This window comes from Hoplias malabaricus, chromosome 4 (assembly GCF_029633855.1).
Source record: "Hoplias malabaricus isolate fHopMal1 chromosome 4, fHopMal1.hap1, whole genome shotgun sequence".
NCBI classification, from domain to species: Eukaryota; Metazoa; Chordata; class Actinopteri; order Characiformes; family Erythrinidae; genus Hoplias; species Hoplias malabaricus.
In genome coordinates this window covers 64344980-64364436 of record NC_089803.1, presented here as the reverse complement: position 1 = coordinate 64364436, position 19457 = coordinate 64344980, and the positions used below count along the sequence as shown (strand labels likewise).

The 19457-nt window shown below is 38.3% G+C and overlaps 1 protein-coding gene across 1 annotated transcript in view; it reads left to right on the top strand.

Moving 5' to 3' along the window:
- LOC136695070 (myelin-associated glycoprotein-like) overlaps positions 1-18271 on the top strand; it is a 19320-nt gene extending 1049 nt beyond the window's left edge. Inside the window, exons 3-9 of the mRNA XM_066668880.1 lie at positions 486-809; positions 1050-1301; positions 10943-11197; positions 12663-12974; positions 15610-15694; positions 17414-17468; positions 17690-18271. Coding sequence (XP_066524977.1) covers positions 486-809; positions 1050-1301; positions 10943-11197; positions 12663-12974; positions 15610-15694; positions 17414-17468; positions 17690-17761 — 1355 coding nt within the window. The 3' untranslated portion in view covers positions 17762-18271. The remainder of the gene's footprint in view (positions 1-485; positions 810-1049; positions 1302-10942; positions 11198-12662; positions 12975-15609; positions 15695-17413; positions 17469-17689) is intronic.
- Positions 18272-19457: the final 1186 nt, after the last annotated feature.

Sequence of the window (19457 nt, the reverse complement as noted above, 5' to 3'; positions counted from 1 at the left end):
AGACTAGTGACAGTTAATATAATTTATATCTGTGGCACTTGTGAAATGTCACACTCTGAAGCCCTTTACGCTGCTACTGTTCTTGGAAATGCTTGGAAATGTTGTTCACACGCGACTCTTAAATCTCTTGAGGGTAAAATGCTGGGTATTGTACTGGGTTTTGTGATAATTTTCTGGGTGTTGAACCAGGGCTCCTGTGATCATTTCCTGACTACTGTACTGAGTCTATTGTGGTAATGTCCTGGGTATGGTACTGGGTCTAGTGGAGGACAGCTCTGGGTATTTTGCTGGGTCTTGTGAGGGCAGTTTCCTTGTTCAGCTTCATCAAGATTTCAAATCTTTCTTTCTTCCCCAGAAGTATTTTCTGTTTAATTACTTGGGTAGAAGTGTGTGAAGGGGCTTTAATCCATTCCTGGTTAATTATCAGTAAAATTCCATAATAAAATATAATTGTTTATTTATTGTAAATCTCTTTTGTGTCTTAGCTTCACCCCCCAAACCCACACTGACTCTGTATGGAGAGCAGATGGAGGAGCAGAAGCAGAGGAAGAAAGTATTGGAGGGAAGGTCTGTGAGTTTATTCTGTTCAGCTTTTTCACTCTGTACCTCTCAGCCCCCAACTTTAACATGGAGCCCCCTGCAGAATAACAGCTCCCAGGAACAGAACCAAAACTCCAGCTTCGTCTCCTCTCACCTGAACTTCACAGTTACTCGTCTTCATCATAAACTCAGTATCACGTGCACTGCCACCTACCAGCTGAAAAATAAAGAAATGACAACAGAGAACTCTCTTATATTACGTGTTTTGTGTAAGTCTGGTTTATGAATGAATATAATTACTGTACAATGTGATTATGAGCTGAAAGTTGTGTGGTGTCCTAAATGTGATCAGTTTAGTGGGATTTTGTTGGTAGAGCTCTGGACTCAACCTGAGACTGGTGTGTACTGAATCAGGGACTGACAGACTTCAGATGAGACTCAATTGTTAATTGTAAGTTAATTACTTATTCCCACCTTTGCTTCATATAATTATTCTATTTTTCTTTCAGATGCCCCTTGGAAAACATCTATATCAGTGTCTCCCTCTGGTTCAGTGATGTGGGGCAGTTCTGTTTCTCGCTGCAGCAGTGATGGGAACCCAGCAGTGAACTACACCTGGTTCAGAGAGAATGGGGAGCAGATAGAGACCGGACCCACATTCAGCATCACTGAGACTAATGATACACACAGTGGTTTATACTACTGTAGAGCTCAGAACAAACATGGATCTCAGAACTCATCTGTGCAGCTGGAGGTGCAGTGTGAGTACAACTTCATTAGTAAGTTTCATTAATTAGGAAATCAGAGGTGATATAGAATTACGTATTTACAGAAATTCTGTCCCACCACTGTGTAGCAAAACAAATGCAGGAGAAAAACTAATGTGTGAGTGCTGAGTGACATATGTATTCAACAAGATGATTAGGGACAGAGATTGGGACAAGGACAGAGGATAAGGATTAGGACCAGGATAAGGACAGAAACAGAGGGTTAGACTATGGGACCAGCACAGTTGATGCACACAGTGGTTTATACGACCCTAGAGCTCAGAATCAATGTGGATCATACGGCTCCTTGTTATTATTAAGGGGTCAGTTAGAGTACAACTCTGCAGTGCTCAACTATCTCTCTACAAATAACCCTGTGGTTAAATTAGACAGAGGAGAATAACTGACAACTTACAACAGTTTTTCATGATGAACAGTTTTTCAGTGAGAGCTAAATGGAGAGATCTAACATCATAAGAAACAGAAGAAATGCTTTAGTGGCTGCTTTCTTTTAAACAGTATGTAAATGTAAGTTGTCTTATTCTACCTCAAAAATACTTTTATTAAATGTAAAGATGGAATGTTAGCACACAGTCATGTGACCTCAGTGAGCCTCTAGTTTCCCAGATGTCTGTCACCTTTTTATTTTTAATTCTAAAAGGTTAATGAAGCAAATCAAGACAGTTTCAGAGGAACTTTAGATCATTAGGAAACTGTGGGAAAACTGAGACTTTGCTCTTTGTGGCTGAATGTGCTGTAGTTCAGTCACATGCAGTGTTTTTAATAATAGACTTTGTTGGTCATGAAGCTTCCGACATTGGGCACAACCTGAAAAGTATTTTACCGGAAATACGAGTAAAATTGCCTGTGTATTTTTTGTTTTTCTTTGTTTAAGTGAAAAGGTTATGGGACATATGTTTGTACCAAAATGCAAATTTCTTATCAGTCATTGACAGGGCAATGTAAAAACTCATTTCATTAACACTTTCAGTAAACACCATAGATATTTATCATGAGAATAAGAGAGATTGTGTTTACATTCTTACAACAGTCACTCTTTTAAACTTTACTGGGAAATATTACTTTAGTGGATTTTAAAACTCCAGAACAAATTGGAATCAATTATCATTTGTCACCATTTCACAGTTCTAATGTTGAATGAATGTGACTAGTGTTTACTTTTTACCTGAAAACTCACCTCTCTCTCTCTCTCTCTCTCTCTCTCTCTCTCTCTCAGTTTCTCCCCAGTTCTTGACCTCGTCCCACTGTAACAGCAGTGATAATGACGCAGTGATGATGATTTGCTTGTGTGAGGTTCGAGGGCGTCCTGTTCCTAAACTGGAGTGGCGTCTAAATGAACAACCTGTCTCTCAGTCAGGCAGTCTGTCCGTTAAGGAGGAGCCTGTAGGTGTGTCTGGATTGAGGAGCATCCTCTCCATGCATCGATCACATCTGTCAATGTCCTCACCCCATCTGCAGTGTGTCAGCACCAATCAGCTCGGCTCCTCCACTCTGCTCTTTAACTTCGTGGGACGCTGCAGTAATTCAGGTCAGAAAACACTGCTTTACTTAAAGCAGCATTCAGTCATTTTCTCCAGTGATTAATCTTTGTCCTGAAACAGCTCTTTTACTGACACCCAGTGGCCTGGATGTGTCAGAGATTCTGTATTAAACCTATTGCTGATTATGTTCAGTGCTTGTTTGCAGGATTTTATTTCATTATTTGTTAGCAGGCTCAGGCCATCAAAGCCATCACCAAAACAGCTTTCTTCCATCTTAAAAATACAAACCGGATTCCAAAAAAGTTGGGACACTAAACAAATTGTGAATAAAAACTGAATGCAATGATGTGGAGATGGCAAATGTCAATATTTTATTCATAACAGAACATAGATGACAGATCAAAAGTTTAATCTGAGTACATGTAACATTTCAAAGGAAAAATACGTTGATTCAAAATTTCACAGTGTCAACACATCCCAAAAAAGTTGGGACAAGTAGCAATAAGTGGTTGAAAAAAGGAAACTGAGCATATAACGAAAAGCTGGAAGACCAATTAACAGTAATTAGGTCAATTGACAACATGATTGGGTATAAAAAGAGCTTCTCAGAGTGTCAGTGTCTCTCTGAAGCCAAGATGGTAAGAGGATCACCAATTCCACAATTGTTGCGCAGAAAGATAGTGCAGCAATAACAGAATGGTGTTACCCAGCGTAAAATAGCAAAGACTTTTAAGTTATCATCATCAACCGTGCATAACATCATCAAAAGATTCAGAGAATCTGGAACAATTGCTGTGCGTAAGGGTCAAGGCCGTAAAACTCTACTGGATGCTCGTGATCTCCGGGCCCTTAAACGTCACTGCACCTCAAACAGGAATGCCACTGTCAAGGAAATGACAGAATGGGCTCAGGAATACTTCCAGAAAGCATTGTCAGTGAACACAATCCACCGTGCCTTCCGCCGTTGCCAGCTGAAACTCTACAGTGCAAAGAGGAAGCCATTTCTAAGCAAGCTCCACAAGCTCAGACGTTTGCACTGGGCCAGTGGTCTTTTAAAATGGAGTGTGGCAAAAAGGAAGACTGTTCTGTGGTCAGATGAGTCACGATTTGAAGTTCTTTATGGAACACTGGGACGCCATGTCATCCGGACCAGAGAGGATAAGGATAACCCAAGTTGTTATCAACGCTCCGTTCAGAAGCCTGCATCACTGATGGTCTGGGGTTGCATGAGTGCTTGTGGCATGGGCAGCTTGCATGTCTGGAAAGGCACAATTAATGCAGAGAACTATGTTCAGGTTCTAGAACAACATATGCTCCCATCTAGACGTCATCTCTTTCAGGGAAGATCCTGCATTTTTCAACAAGATAATGCCAGACCACATTCTGCAGCAATCACAACATCATGGCTACGTAGGAGAAGGATCCGGGTACTGAAATGGTCAGCCTGCAGTCCAGATCTTTCACCTATAGAGAACATTTGACGTCTGTTGAGTGTTGTAAGAAGAAGGGGGGATGCCACACAGTGGTAAAAAATGGCCTTGTCCCAACTTTTTGGGGATTTGTTGACGCCATGAAATTTTGAAACAACATATTTTTCCCTGCCCCCTCCAGGGTGTATTCCTGCCTTGCGCCCAATGATTCCAGGTAGGCTCTGAACCCACCGCGACCCTGAATTGGATAAGCGGCTACAGATAATGAATGAATGAATGAATATTTTTCCCTTAAAATGATGCGTTCTCTCAGTTTAAACTTTGATCTGTGATTTGTGTTCTATTCTGAATAAAATGTTAGATGCTGGCACCTCCACATCATTGCATTCAGTTTTTATTCACAATTTGTTTAGTGTCCCAACTTTTTTGGAATCCGGTTTGCATAATCAGAATTAATGGTTTAGAGTCACAACAACATCTAGAGATACTCAGTCATGTTTTTATCTTCAGTAGAGTGGAAATATTGAAAAACACCATCTCTAACATGAGCTGCAGTGTTTTAAATCCACAACAAATGTGGAGGTAACGTTGAGCATTACTTAATCACTGAGTATTTGCTTTTGTTATTGTTCTTTGTGACTGAACACAGATCTGTGCCCCATTTCAGACAGATCAGTAGAGAATTCCTTGTTGCACCATCCATCGCTGGGTTCTTTCGTCATCTCCAAAATCCAAGGGTTGTTTGAACCTCTTCAAAACATCATGGTGTAATTTTAAGAGCTGCCATGGGGAGACAGATCTAAACAAATGTGATCTCTGCTGTAGCTTGGTGTTTTCACAAATCTGTAGTTAGTACTGGATGTCTGCATTCCATCGGGTTTATTTCTGCTTGAAGTAGGTGAAGTAGCATAACCATTGTGCTGCAAATAACTGCATCAAACTGCCAGAAGGTCTTAGATGTGCCCCAAATGTAGAGACTTTTAAATCTAGGTTAAAAACATCCCCTTTTCATGTGTCTATGATTGAGCTCTAAAGGTTGTACTCTACTCTCAGTACACATTGAACTCTATTTTATTTTATTTTAAGTCTTTTCCTTTAATTTTTTGTCTTAATGTTTGTTTGATTCCAATTCTTGATTCTTATATCATCTAAAACTTCTCCTAGGATTTATCGACTGTTTGGAGGTTTTAAACGTTAGTTGCATGAATATTCCAAGTATTGATTAAGATCTTAGAGGTTGGTTTTGCTTCAAAGTACAATATTATTCAGTCACTGCTGCTACTCTTTGGGTGAAAGCAGTGCTCTTCCTCATTCACACATTTGTTGTAAATCTCTGTGTTAAAGCTTTACTGAGGTGCCACACCTCTGATTGTTCTAAAGCTTTTGTTTTTATTTTATTTTACGTCTGAAGCCTTTTTAATTATGTTTCTTTACGTAGGTTATAGTCATATGTTTATGTTTTCAATGGTCAAACACTTTGAATGATTGCAGTGTATAAAAGATGCTATATATAAATGTAAACAAATCATCTGAATAGAGTTGAATACCAATTTACAGGTTTGTTCATTTAGTATAATAGTGGAGTACATAATATCATAATACCCCCATCTATCTCTTTCACACAGAGCTGTTTTAACAGGACACTACACATGATATTTACACTTGTTTTTAAAAGATATTCTACTTTCTTTTTTCTTGACACTTAACTGATGCACTCTTTCAAAATTTTCTCACTTCAACAACCATAAAAAGGAAGTGAAATGACTGTTAAACAAGAAACTGTTAAAATGTTTTCGTTTGTTTTAATTCTGTTGCCAAAGAGTCCTTATCTTACTGCAGGGTGAGTAGTAAGAACTGGAATGAACTGGAGTGAATGAAGAGCTCCTCTGCTTATTTCCTGTGGCATGCTTTGGAAGGCAAAATCTGGGGGCCTTATTTTTACGAAAGACCAAAGTGCATTATGGGTATCCACTGTCCACCAGTAGTGTATATTGATTGTACACTACATTTGCTGTGCATTGTGGGACCGCTTGAGTGCACAGAAAAATGTCCACTGTTTTCAGACTCTAGTTCAAAATGGCAGAACACCAAAATAGTGCAACAAATGTAGAACAGCATAGCAACCAGCTAGTAACACCCTTCAAGCCACTTTAACACCATAGCAACAGGAGATAGCAACAAACCTGGAAACCTAGCAACATCCCAGCTATACTGTTTTAGCCAAACAATAGTCAACCGAGCACACGGCTAAACTCTAGTAACTGGATCATTCTCTGTTTGTCCATTTATGATCTGTGTAGGTCATCTGCAGATTACCTGTGTTCTGATTGGTGCAGTTGCTGGAGCGGCTGCAGTAATCCTGGGTGAAATATATTTATGCAGAAGGTGAGGCCTTATTAACATCATTTATACTCTTTAAGAAATTCTGTCTGTTCAGTGCACATTGATACTTTTATGTGGCTCTTTCATAAATAGGGCCCTAAGCCCAGTGTAGTGCTTGATGTGGGTCCTTAAATAACCAGCTTCTACACACAAAGTACTGCTCTTGATTTATATCCACACAGTTCTGAACAAAAACACATCGGATTAAGATCTAATTAAGGACAAAAATCTGATTGGAGTCACTTCAGCCTGTTAATGCACATATAGCCCAAGTGCTCCTTTAAAATTCTCATGTATTTTATGCTTAACACATCTGTATCACAGCTGGTCTGAACCTGAAGCTCACTGAATTTATTTTTTAATCTTTTCATTATGTTTCCAGACTTTTAAGAGTGGCTCATCCTCAGTCCTATATCTAGTTGGTCACAGATATTTAGACAATATTGGCCAAAATTATGGATATTTCTGTGAAAATAAGTGAACACATCCTCTGCAGAGAGAGCCTTGAATGGGAAATTTTGGTGCTAATTTTAGTTTGTGATTTCAATTTTATGCAAAAAATATTTTAAATATGAACAGATGGCAGCGAAGTGTCACAACAATTAGTCACGCAGCTGCAGGGCCCTGGGTTTGATCATATTTCTTCTAAAATATACCGTTCCACCTTAAAAGAGGGAGAGATCCTGAACATAAACAAACCACAGAGTATTGTGCTTCGCCATAATTGTAGACATCCCCTTTAAGGAGCGATGGATAATTTTGTTCTCACTGTTCATAGCTCGGCAGGACGGCCCAAAAACTCAGTATCATTTACACCTGTGTATCAGAACCTGCTGTAAACAGTGGATTAAACACGACTCTTTTCATATTATGCCTCTGGAGCTGGAGCTGAATTCCACCACAGCGACGCTGGACTGAGCACCTCCACAGCGCCCCCTGCTGCTGATGTACACATAGATCCCATTTAAACTGGTGAAAATGTGGGAGAGCAGCAAGGTTCAGAGGATCTTGAACTGAATCATTTAGTGTTATTTGTGAACTGACTTATTTTGGTGGTAAAGGGCTATGTGAGGAGTTTGGTGTGTTCTCACTGTGTCTGTGTGGTGTTCCTCTGGCTGCTCCGGGTTCTTCCTACAGTTGATAAACACTGTTTTTTCTTACTCTTACTCACTAATGTACAATTAAAGTATATGAAAATCTGTAAAGTACAGATCTGTCAGTGTTTGTATTGAATACATGATCTATATTTATAACTGAGTAAATATTTAATATTGTTTGATTCCTCAGGAGGAAGAAGGAGAAGATGGAGACTGTCTTTACTCCACTAAAACCATAGTAGTGTATGGTAGGGCTTTATAATCAGTGCTTATTTAGTAGAAGAATGATGTCACATGGAAAAAAGTACAATGTTTGTAGCCACTGGAGACAAATGTAAAAATGGCTGATGCTATGTGAGAAAAATGTAGGGAGACGACTCCTTGCATGGTACAGTGTGAGTTATAAAATCTTGGCTTATTTCCCCAAATACAGTGCTATACACTATGTCCAGTGTGGAGTCGTGAACACGACTGATACCCGACTGTCAGCAGTGCAGGAGCCAGTATTGTGAGACCTGTATACTGCAGTATGTAGTGAGATATGAGGTATTTACAGCCTGTGCCTGAAATTTAACGTTGCTCTCGGTGAGTTTAAACATTTCACAAAATGTGTACGATTCCTGGTTAAAATTCCAAGCCACGTGCAGTAAATGGTGTAAGATGACATCATAGACTCCAGCTAATACAAGCACAGAGTGTGACCAATGATATTGTGTGGTTAGTTTTTGGATGAAGACCACGTACCGTGAAGAACTGGGACTAGCAGCAGAACTCCCAGCAGGCATTGCGGCTCCCCCTTGGACTGTATGGAGACTGTTTGGGATCTTTTAGGGGTTAAGTGTGTGTGTGTGGAGATTAAAATATATCAAATAATTTGCTTAACTCTTCATTTTTTTATAGGATTGAAAAATGATTTATTATTAAAATAGATGTGTTAGCTGTTGGTTTTTCATTTGACACAATTCTGAATAAATTTCTTTCTTTGTATTTGTTTCTTCATTGTTCAGATTTGATGTGGATTGAGTGTGTTTCATTTATACTTTTAAATGTATGTATCAGAGAGATATAAACATTTTATCTAGAATGTTCTTTTCATGATTTAATCTATAAAACTTCCATTCTTTTGTTGGATATTTCTCATGTGTTTCATTACTTTATTCATTCGTTGTCTGTAAGCGTTTATTCAGTTCACTGTGGCTTTGGGTCCAGATCCTACCTGGAATCACTGGGCACAAGGCAGCAATGTATTTCATTTCTATTGTTTAAAGTTGTCTGAAAGAAGAAAGACTTTGGGTTCTTTTTACTTGGAACTTATTTTATTGTGTGTTTTATAAAACCATTTTTTGGTGTTGTTTCTGTGTGTGTCTTCTTTAAAATAATGTATAAAATGTAAAAGTGCATTGAAGAGTGTGAGCCACAAATACAATTAATTCCAATGTTGAAGTCTGATTTATTTTAACTTTGCTATTGGAAGCAGACATTTGGAGAAATTGTGACATCAAAAGTAAAAACTAAACTTTTAGAATGGATCTGAATGAATGAAAATGACCAAATGTAGGACAAATGTACATTTCCACATCAGAAAGTGGTGCTGAATTCACTAAAACCCCCAAATCACTCGCTCATTACTTTCAGTGTTTTCACTATATTTACATTCAAAAGTATGATTTGAAATCACATGATCACTGTAGCTTTTGGTTTATATACAACTCCATACACACTTTCCAGTTAATATTTGTAGTGGACAAAGTGTTAAAAGGACACCTGCTGATCTATAAAGTGGTTGGTTTCAGCCACTGGGAAGAGACAGACATTGTACTGTATATTCCCCTAAAATTATGTTTCTATTTATCTTTAAAGACTAAGCAGCAGCTATATGACAGTGTCAAACAAATAAATACAGTGGAATTTGAGTTCCTAACTTGTGTTTATTGATAGTCAGAAAACATGTTATTTGTTAGTAATTCAAGGAATAAGGTTTAAAAGACCGTTGGTCCCCCCAAATGGTGTTCGGAAACTCTAATAGGCGTCTATTAATTAATAGATGGTGGACAACAACTCTAGAAGTCGCACTTAATTTAATGCAAAATGACGGAAAGGTGTGTTGTTTTTGGCTGTATCACATAACAATAATTCAATGTACAGTGGGAAATCTGTGCACAAATGGCCCAAAGATCCCAAAATATCCAGAAAATTTACTAAATTTGTCAACTTTAAACGAATGACCGACAAACACAGACACTAAGGACCGGGTTTTAAACTCATACTAATGAGCAACACCTGGAGCAGTCACATTAGGAAGGAGGCGTGGCTAGGACCGATGAGTAGACAAGCACCTGGACAAAACGTAAACAGAAAGCACGTGGGAGACATGGACAGAGAAACACCAAGGAAAACTGAAGGCTTAAGAAAGAGAAAACCCAAGAGTAGAAAACAGAAACAACACTGAAACAAGGAGAAGGAGGGACCAACTGTGACAACTGGACTCTACATACTCATGAATGTAACAGAGACTTGTCTGTCTTTGACTGAGAAACAACCAGGGACTCAAATGTCAAGACATTGGACTTACTCCCTGCAACTTTATAGAATGTTTACACCTCTGTTTAAGGCCAGAATTCTGTTTGCTTCATTTGATGCACCTTGTAACACATCTGTATCAGCACCTCAGTCTGGTTCAGTGATGTTGGGCAGTTCAGTTTCTGATACATAATAGTATAGGATAAGGGTTATGACCAAAATAAGGACAGAAACAGAGGGTTGGACTATGGGACCAGCACAATTGATGCACACAGTGGTTTATACGACTGTAGAGCTCAGAATCAATGTGGATCTCACGACTCATTGTTATTACTAGAGGTTCAGTTAGAGTACAGCTCTACAGTGCTCAAGTTCTTCTACACAAACACGTCTTACCTCTGTGATTATATGAGACAGAAGAGAATAATTGAGAACTTACAATAAAGAACTGTATATCAGACATTTCCATAGTTCTATAGCACTGTTTAGATCATTATAGATGATGTGTAGATTATTATGGAACAGTGAGTAACGAGATCACAGTTTGACTAAACTGAGTCGTGACTTTAACTGAGAATTGTCTGTCTTTACATGAGGTTTGACCTGGACACAGACATGGGACAGGATTGAGACCTACTCATCACCTGGAGCTTAATGACTTATTCCCAGCTCTGATTCATACCATAATTCCTTGTCCTTTTTAGATGCCCCTAAGAACACCTCTGTATCTGTATCTCCATCTGGTCCAGTGATGTGGGGTAGTTCTGTTTCTCTGAGCTGCAGCAGTGATGGAAACCCAGCAGTGAACTACACCTGGTTCAGAGAGAATGGGGAGCAGATAGAGACCGGACCTTCTTTCAGCATCACTGCGACTGATGATACACACAGTGGTTTATACTACTGTAGAGCTCAGAACCAACATGGATCTCAGAACTCATCTGTGCAGCTGGAGGTTCAGTGTGAGTACAATTTCATTAGTAAGTTTCATTAATTAGGAAATCAGAGGTGCTGTAGAATTATGTATTGGGTGAAATTCTGTCCCACCACTTTGTAGAAAATACAAACGCAGGAGAAAGGTGTGTCAGTGCTGAGTGACAATATACATTCAATGAGAAAACTAGGGACAGAGACTGGGACAAGGACAGACGATAAGGATTAGGACCAGGATAAGGACAGAAACAGACGACTCTTTATACGACTCTAGAGCTCAGAATCAATGTGGATCTCACAACTCATTGTTATTATTAAGGGGTCAGTGCTCAACTATCTCTCTACAAATACAACTGTGGTTAAATTAGACAGAGGAGAATAACTGACAACTTACAACAGTTTTTATGACGAACAGTTTTTCAGTGAGAGCTAAATGGAGAGATCTAACATCATAAGAAACAGAAGGTCATTTTTTTTATTTCACACAACGTTCCTTAAAATATGTTTTCTTTCTGTTGTAAGTAGTCAATTTGTAGTCAACTGCAAATTATGTCTCTGAAAAGAACATTGCAATTAATCATTAAGAAATTAATCTGACGTATTTTGTCTTATTCTACCTCAAAAACCTCATAAATATCTTTATTAAATGTGAAGATAGAATGTTAGCACACAGTCATGTGACCTCAGTGAGCCTCTAGTTTCCCAGATGTCTGTCACCTTTTTATATTTTTAATTCTCAACTGTTAATGAAGCAAATCAAGAAGGTTTCAGAGGAGCTTCAGGTCATTAGGAAACTGTGGGAAAACTGAGACTTTGCTCTTTGTGGCTGAATGTGCTGTAGTTCAGTCACATGCAGTGTTTCTAATAGTAGATTTTGTTGGTCATGAAGCTTCAGACATTGAACGACCTGAAAACACTTAAAGGAAGTAAGAGTTAAATTAGAAATCCCCTTCCTCTCTGAACTAGCTTTAGTGAGAGCTCTGTAAAACAGAACTATTTAGAACTCATGCAGATGGCCTCAATGTACTGAGCTCTCTACAACCATATATATATATCTTTTTTTTTCTGTGTATTCTGTTTATAGGTGTTTTGTTATCAGTCATTGACAGGGCAATATACAAATGAGCAGCGCAGCTATTGGAAGTGCAGCAGATTTTCTTTTTATATACTGACCTTAGAGTGTATTTTGTGCTGATTTTACTCTGCTTTTTAAAAAAATCAGGCTTTAATTTACATGGTTCTCAAAGATGTGAGGTTTCATTAATACTTTCAGTAAACACCACAGATATTTATCATGAGAATGAGAGAGATTGTGTTTACATTCTCACAACAGTCACTCCTTTATTGGGAAACATTGCTTTAGTGGATTTTAAATATTCAGAACAAACTGGAATCAATTATCATTTGTCACCATTTCACAGTTCTAATGTTGAATGAATGTGATCAGTGTTTACTTTTTACCTGAAAACTCACCTCTCTCTCTCTCTCTCTCAGCTTCTCCCCAGTTCTTGACCTCGTCCCACTGTAAAAGCAGTGATAATGACGCAGTGATGATGGTTTGCTTGTGTGAGGTTCGAGGGCGTCCTGTTCCTAAACTGGAGTGGCGTCTAAATGAACAACCTGTCTCTCAGTCAGGCAGTCTGTCCATTAAGGAGGAGTCTGTAGGTGTGTCTGGATTGAGGAGCATCCTCTCCATGCATCGATCACATCTGTCAATGTCCTCACCCCATCTGCAGTGTGTCAGCACCAATCAGCTCGGCTCCTCCACTCTGCTCTTTAACTTCGTGGGACGCTGCAGTAATTCAGGTCAGAAAACACTGCTTTACTTAAAGCAGCATTCAGTCATTTTCTGCAGTGATTAATCTTTGTCCTGAAACAGCTCTTTTACTGACACGCAGTGGCCTGGATGAGTCACAGATTCTGTATTAAACCTATATCTGCTTTACATTCAGTGCCTGTTGGCAGGATATTAGTTTCCATTACTTGTTAGCAGGTAGAGGCACAGGTGTTCCTAATAGACTCTCCTTTATTAGCCGTATCAAAGCCATCACCAAACCAGCCTCCTATCATTTTAAAAATATAACCAGAAGAAAGGTTGGGTTTGTAAACAGGATGTAGAGATATTCAGTCGTGCTTTTATAGGGTAGAAATGTAGCCAGTGACATTGCAAAACACCCTTTCTAATGGGAACTTTTAAAACCACATTTAAAGTAATGTTAAGCATTGTTTTCTTATTGTGAACACAGCCCGTGTCCCATTTATTTCCATGTTGCACCAACCAACTCTCACTGGATTCATTCATCGGCCACTGATCCAAGGGGTGTTTGAACTTATTTAAAAGCTCATGGTGTAATTTTATAAGAGTGGAATACTTAATATTTTGCTTTTAAAATGGAATTTTCTGTATTTGGAAAAATCCGCTATCAGTCCATTTTACACAGAACTGTTTTAACAGGGCGTTAAACATTATATTTAAGTTTGTGCTTTAAAATAATCTTTTTTTTCTTTTTTCCTGACATTTAACTGCTGCATGCTTTCAAAATATTCTCACTTCATAACCACAAAAAGGAAGAGGAGTAATTGTTAGAATTTTTGTTTTCTTTTTGTGCTGTGGTCAGAAATCTTATCTCACAGCTTCTATAAGAATGCTGCTAAAGCATATGTCTATATATTTATTTTTAGTGATTTAAATTTGAACTTAAGTCAAATGATGAGGGCAGCTCCAGAGACCTGAGGTTGTGAATTTGAGGATTGCTTTGGGTCTACGTCTGTGAGGTGTGTGCGCGTGTGCGTGTGTATGTGTGTGTGTGTGTGTGCGTGTTTGAGTGTATTGCCCTGTATTGGACTGGTGCTCCATCCAGAATGCGTTCCTGCCTTGCACCCAGTGATTCCTGTTACGCTCTGGAGCCTCCGTCACTCTGAACCCTGGATAATCGGTTACGACAAAGAGATCGAGTTGCTCAGTATGTTTTTTTAAATGAGTCTGTGACCTCCATTACACTCCATTAGCACCACTGATCGATCAGAAATGTATATTGAAATGTAAATATTGGTGCATAAATGTCCGGTTACCAACGATATCCTGTTTCTATAAATATTACTTTTTTTTGATAAAATATAAAGGATCTTGCATTTAGTAATGTTGAATTATCCTATTTATATTAACTGAACTGCCTGACATTTATGTTTATGTTGCTACAGATAAACAGGGTTTTTCCTTTAACTTCAGCATTTTTAAAGCATTAAGACCACACAGGTCTGAAAACAGAGATTCTAGTTGCACTTAAAGGGTTAATGCCTCACTGTTTTCCGAGGCTTCTTAGTGGTTTCTGTGAGGAATGTCACAGGCTCGCAATGGAACATGGGTTATTCCCTTCAATAACCCCAGGTGAAAGTGTCTGTGGACTTATGGGAGGGGCCATGTGTAAACACTTGTTGAGGAAAATAAAAGAATAGGGACACCGGGGCTCAGGGCAGATGTAATACACAAAGTAATACCATAAAAATCTGGAATATTTTCAGGTTTACTTTATTATTCTGCCAAACATTGAGCTGGTTCATTAACACGACACATTAATGTTTATAATATATATTTTTAGGTTGAACTGTAGCTTTGTTAAGCTGATAATAAACAATATAATATGGCTTCACCGTCGTCATCACCACGACCTAAACATGTAACGTATTCATATGATTTAGCTTAAATACAGTGGTGTCCAAACCTATCTGCAAATGGCCACTGTGAGTGCAGGTTTTCACTACAAGGAGAGCACACCTGATTCCACTCGTTTAATCAGTCAGTCTCAGTCTTTAAACAATTGATCATTTGCTGCAATGAAACCTGCAGCAACACTGGCCCTTTGCAGGTAAGTTTGGACACCCCTGCTTTAATGAGAGAAGTCTTTAATGAGAGGATCACTCTTATGTTGGCTGTGACAGTCCTTCGCATGAAATGTAAACAAATGAACTTCAGTGATAAGTGGAAAATGTATCCCTGGTATTTTGGTACTTGCTGAGTGTCTCTTGTGTGGAATTGTCTCACTTTGCTCATCTTCTGCAGTTAAAGTGGTGTCACTGCTGAGCAAGAATAAAAAAAATGTTCTTCATTGTTTTCACTGTGTAATGGTGCAGTGGTGACATCACTGGCCAAAATCACACATCACTGAAAAAGACCAGTAGTGACCAAAAACGTAAATTGGGGGCCATTTTGGACAAAACACCACTTGAGAAAGCTACAACAATCACCTTGCAACACCCTTTAAACCTCCTCAGACACCTAGCAATAACCTGGAAACCATAGGAACCACCTAGCAATATCCCAGCTATACTGCTTTAGCCAAACAACGTTATTCAGCTGAGCACACGGCTAAACCCTATTTACTGGTCCATTCTACGTTTGTCTCTCAAATACAGCTTGTTTGTCCATTTATGATCCGTGAAGGTCATCTGCCGATTATCTGTGTTCTGATTGGTGCAGTTGCTGGAGCGGCTGCAGTAATCCTGGGTGAAATATATTTATGCAGAAGGTGAGGCCTTATTAACATAATTAAATACACTTTAGGAAATTCTGTCTGTTCAGTGCACATTGATATTTTTATGAGGCTCTGTCCAAAAGTGGGGGCCCTAAGCCCAGTGTAGTGCATGATGTGGGTTCTTAAATAAGCAGCTTCTACACCAAAGTACTGCTCTTGATTTGTCACATCCACACAGGTCTGGACAAAAACATCCCATTAAGATCTCATTAAGGAGGAATAGTCACTACAGCCTGGTGATTCAGACATAGCTCAAGTGCTCCTTTAATATTCATTTGTAATTTATGCTTAACACGTCTGTATCTCAACTGACCTGAATGTGAAGCTTGGTGAATTCATTTTAAATGGTTCATTTCCAGAGTTTTGTTTAAGAGTAGCCCACCCTCAGGTCTATGTGTAATTGACTGCAAATATTTGGACAATCCTGTCAGCAGGACTCCCCAAATCTCAGTATCATTTACACATATGTATCAGGGCCTGCTGTAAACTCTTTTCTTATAACTCTGGTGCTGGAGCTGAATTCAGCCACAGCGACGCTGGACTGAGAATCTCCACAGCGCCCCCTGCTGATGATGTAAACATAGATCCCATTTAAGCTGGTGAAAATGTGCGTGGGTTCACTGTAGGGCAGCAAGGTTTAGAGAAACTTGAAGTGACCTGGAATTAGAACCAAAGTTATTTTGGTGGAAAAGACCTATGTGAGGAGTTCAGTGTGTTCTCCTTGTGTCTGCATGGGTTTCCTCTGGTAGCTCCGGTTTTCTCCTACAGTCCAGAAACACATGGGTATCACTTTAGAATAAAACTATAATTTTAAAGGTTTAGAAATTATTTAACATCTCTTTATTGATAGTTATTAATTATGTTGTAATACACATAGGTGGAAAGTGCCACTGTGACCTGTTGTTTGCCAAATTGAAAACCCACATCCATCTACATTGTTAAACCTCAGATGATACTCATCCTACTTTGTCTTCTCCATCAATCAGCATTAAGCTTGTTGGCTTCAGCACATATTTGTTAATAGACCATTTAATGAATTAACCACTAACAGTGTGCCTTTTAATACATCAGTGATAATGTGGAGTACTTTAACGTATGAAATCACTAAATTCACATTCTCAGGCCTGAGCTTATTCTTCACCTTGACATTTTCAGTAAGTTCTCTGACAGTTTCAGTATTAGACAAAAACTTCAAAAACTATCACTGTGTTACAAATGATTATTAATGAACTCTAAGGTGTTAATCACCTACATAATAACCATGTACTAAACAGGATTTTAAACCATTTAAAACATTTATGATTGTAGTCTTATTTTAAAGTGGTATCAACAAGGGGTTGTTAGGTGGATTGTTATTCAATTGTCCGTAAGTGTGATTGTACGAGTGATGGTGTCGTAGCCTTTGTGTTACTACCATGAAGAGGAATATATAATGTCCCATAACTTTTACACAAGGTACATTTTTACTTTTGTAGCCAATGAGTTAAATTCAGTAAATATACAGTAATTGTCTGTAAATGTGAGCAGACGCGTGTCTCTTGTCTTTACACATAAAAGGAATGTGGACAATTTTAAATATATGATTAAATCTGAAACAATTATTTTGCAATCAACTGTTTATATTCTTCTTTCTTTAACATTCATTAACTATTAATTCTGCATGTGTGGGGGAGATATATTTAAATCTAATTATTAAATATCCATTTTTTTCAGGAAACACCACAAACCTTCACTAGAAAAAACTGAAGGATGGGTTTTAACTGAAGGGGTTTGTAAACACACACACACACACACACACACACACACACATTTAAACATATTATGAAGTAAATAGAGGTGGATAAACTGTAACTAAGTAGATTCTTTTACTCACTAATGTACAATTAAAGTATATGAAAATCTGTAAAGTACAGATCTGTCAGTGTTTTTATTGAATACATGATCTATATTTATAACTGAGTAAATATTTAATATTGTTTGATTCCTCAGGAGGAAGAAGGAGAAGATGGAGACTGTCTTTACTCCACTAAAACCATAGTAGTGTATGGTAGGGCTTTATAATCAGTGCTTATTTAGTAGAAGAATGATGTCCATGACCTGTTGGTTTTTCATTTGACACAATTCTGAATAAGTTTCTTACTTTGTATTTGTTTCTTCATTGTTCAGATTTGATGTGGATTGAGTGTGTTTCATTTATACTTTTAAATGTATGTATCAGAGAGATATAAACATTTTATCTAGAATGTTCTTTTCGTGATTTAATCTATAAAACTTCCATTCTTTTGTTGGATATTTCTCATGTGTTTCATTACTTTATTCATTCGTTGTCTGTAAGCGTTTATTCAGTTCACTGTGGCTTTGGGTCCAGATCCTACCTGGAATCACTGGGCACAAGGCAGCAATGTATTTCATTTCTATTGTTTAAAGTTGTCTGAAAGAAGAAAGACTTTGGGTTCTTTTTACTTGGAACTTATTTTATTGTGTGTTTTATAAAACCATTCTTTGGTGTTGTTTCTGTGTGTGTCTTCTTTAAAATAATGTATAAAATGTAAAAGTGCATTGAAGAGTGTGAGCCACAAATACAATTAATTCCAATGTTGAAGTCTGATTTATTTTAACTTTGCTATTGGAAGCAGACATTTGGAGAAACTGTGACATCAAAAGTAAAAACTAAACTTTTAGAATGGATCTGAATGAATGAAAATGACCAAATGTAGGACAAATGTACATTTTCACATCAGAAAGTGGTGCTGAATTCACTAAAACCCCCAAATCACTCACTCATTACTTTTAGTGTTTTCACTATATTTACATTCAAAAGTATGATTTGAAATCACATGATCACTGTAGCTTTTGGTTTAAATACAACTCCATACACACTTTCCAGTTAATATTTGTAGTGGACAAAGTGTTAAAAGGACACCTGCTGATCTATAAATTGGTTGGTTTCAGCCACTGGGAAGAGAGAGACATTGTACTGTATATTCCCCTAAAATTATGTTTCTATTTGTCTTTAATGTGGTTTGTTGTAACGGCAGAAGTCAGTTACTGGAAAATCATTGTCACTCAACACAGTCTGCCACAAGAAATACAACCTCTAATACACAAAGAGAAAGCCATGCATCAATTACATGTGAACACACTGCAGAGTTAAGCTCATCTAAGAGGGTAAAACACAGTGGAAGACAATGGCCACCACAGACTGTTGAGCAGCTGATGTCTTGTATCAAGCGAAAATGGGGAAATACTTCACCTGAAAAAGTGCAGCAACATTTGATACACACCTCCTGTGCAGTATGCAGTAAATTAGAGTTGGACCTGTTTAGTTCTCATTTAAAAACAGCATTGAATAATACATTTGTGGAAACGCAGCCAACGAAGAATGAATAATTGACAGATTGCACTTGATGTGAGTGTCCACAAGGGGGCAGCATCCCCCCACTCCAACACAGGGGCGTTTAAGATGTTTGTGTAAATCACTTTTCTGGAACATTCTCATAAAACAGTGCTACTCCCCGGTCTCCAGGTGATGATTATTTCTTCTTGTTTCTAATGAAGGTGTGGTATGTATCAGTCTTTGTGTTAGCAGATGTTTTCAGGTTGATTTATACAAAGCGGTGCGTTAGGGCTCTTCAGAACAAACACAGGAACATTTGGGTCGGGTGACCAGATCTGAGATGGTGAAAAAGAGGACACGCCTCCGGGGTGGGGTGAGTGATGAACTCTCGCCCCTCGCTGCCGTTGTTTGCTTAGCTGT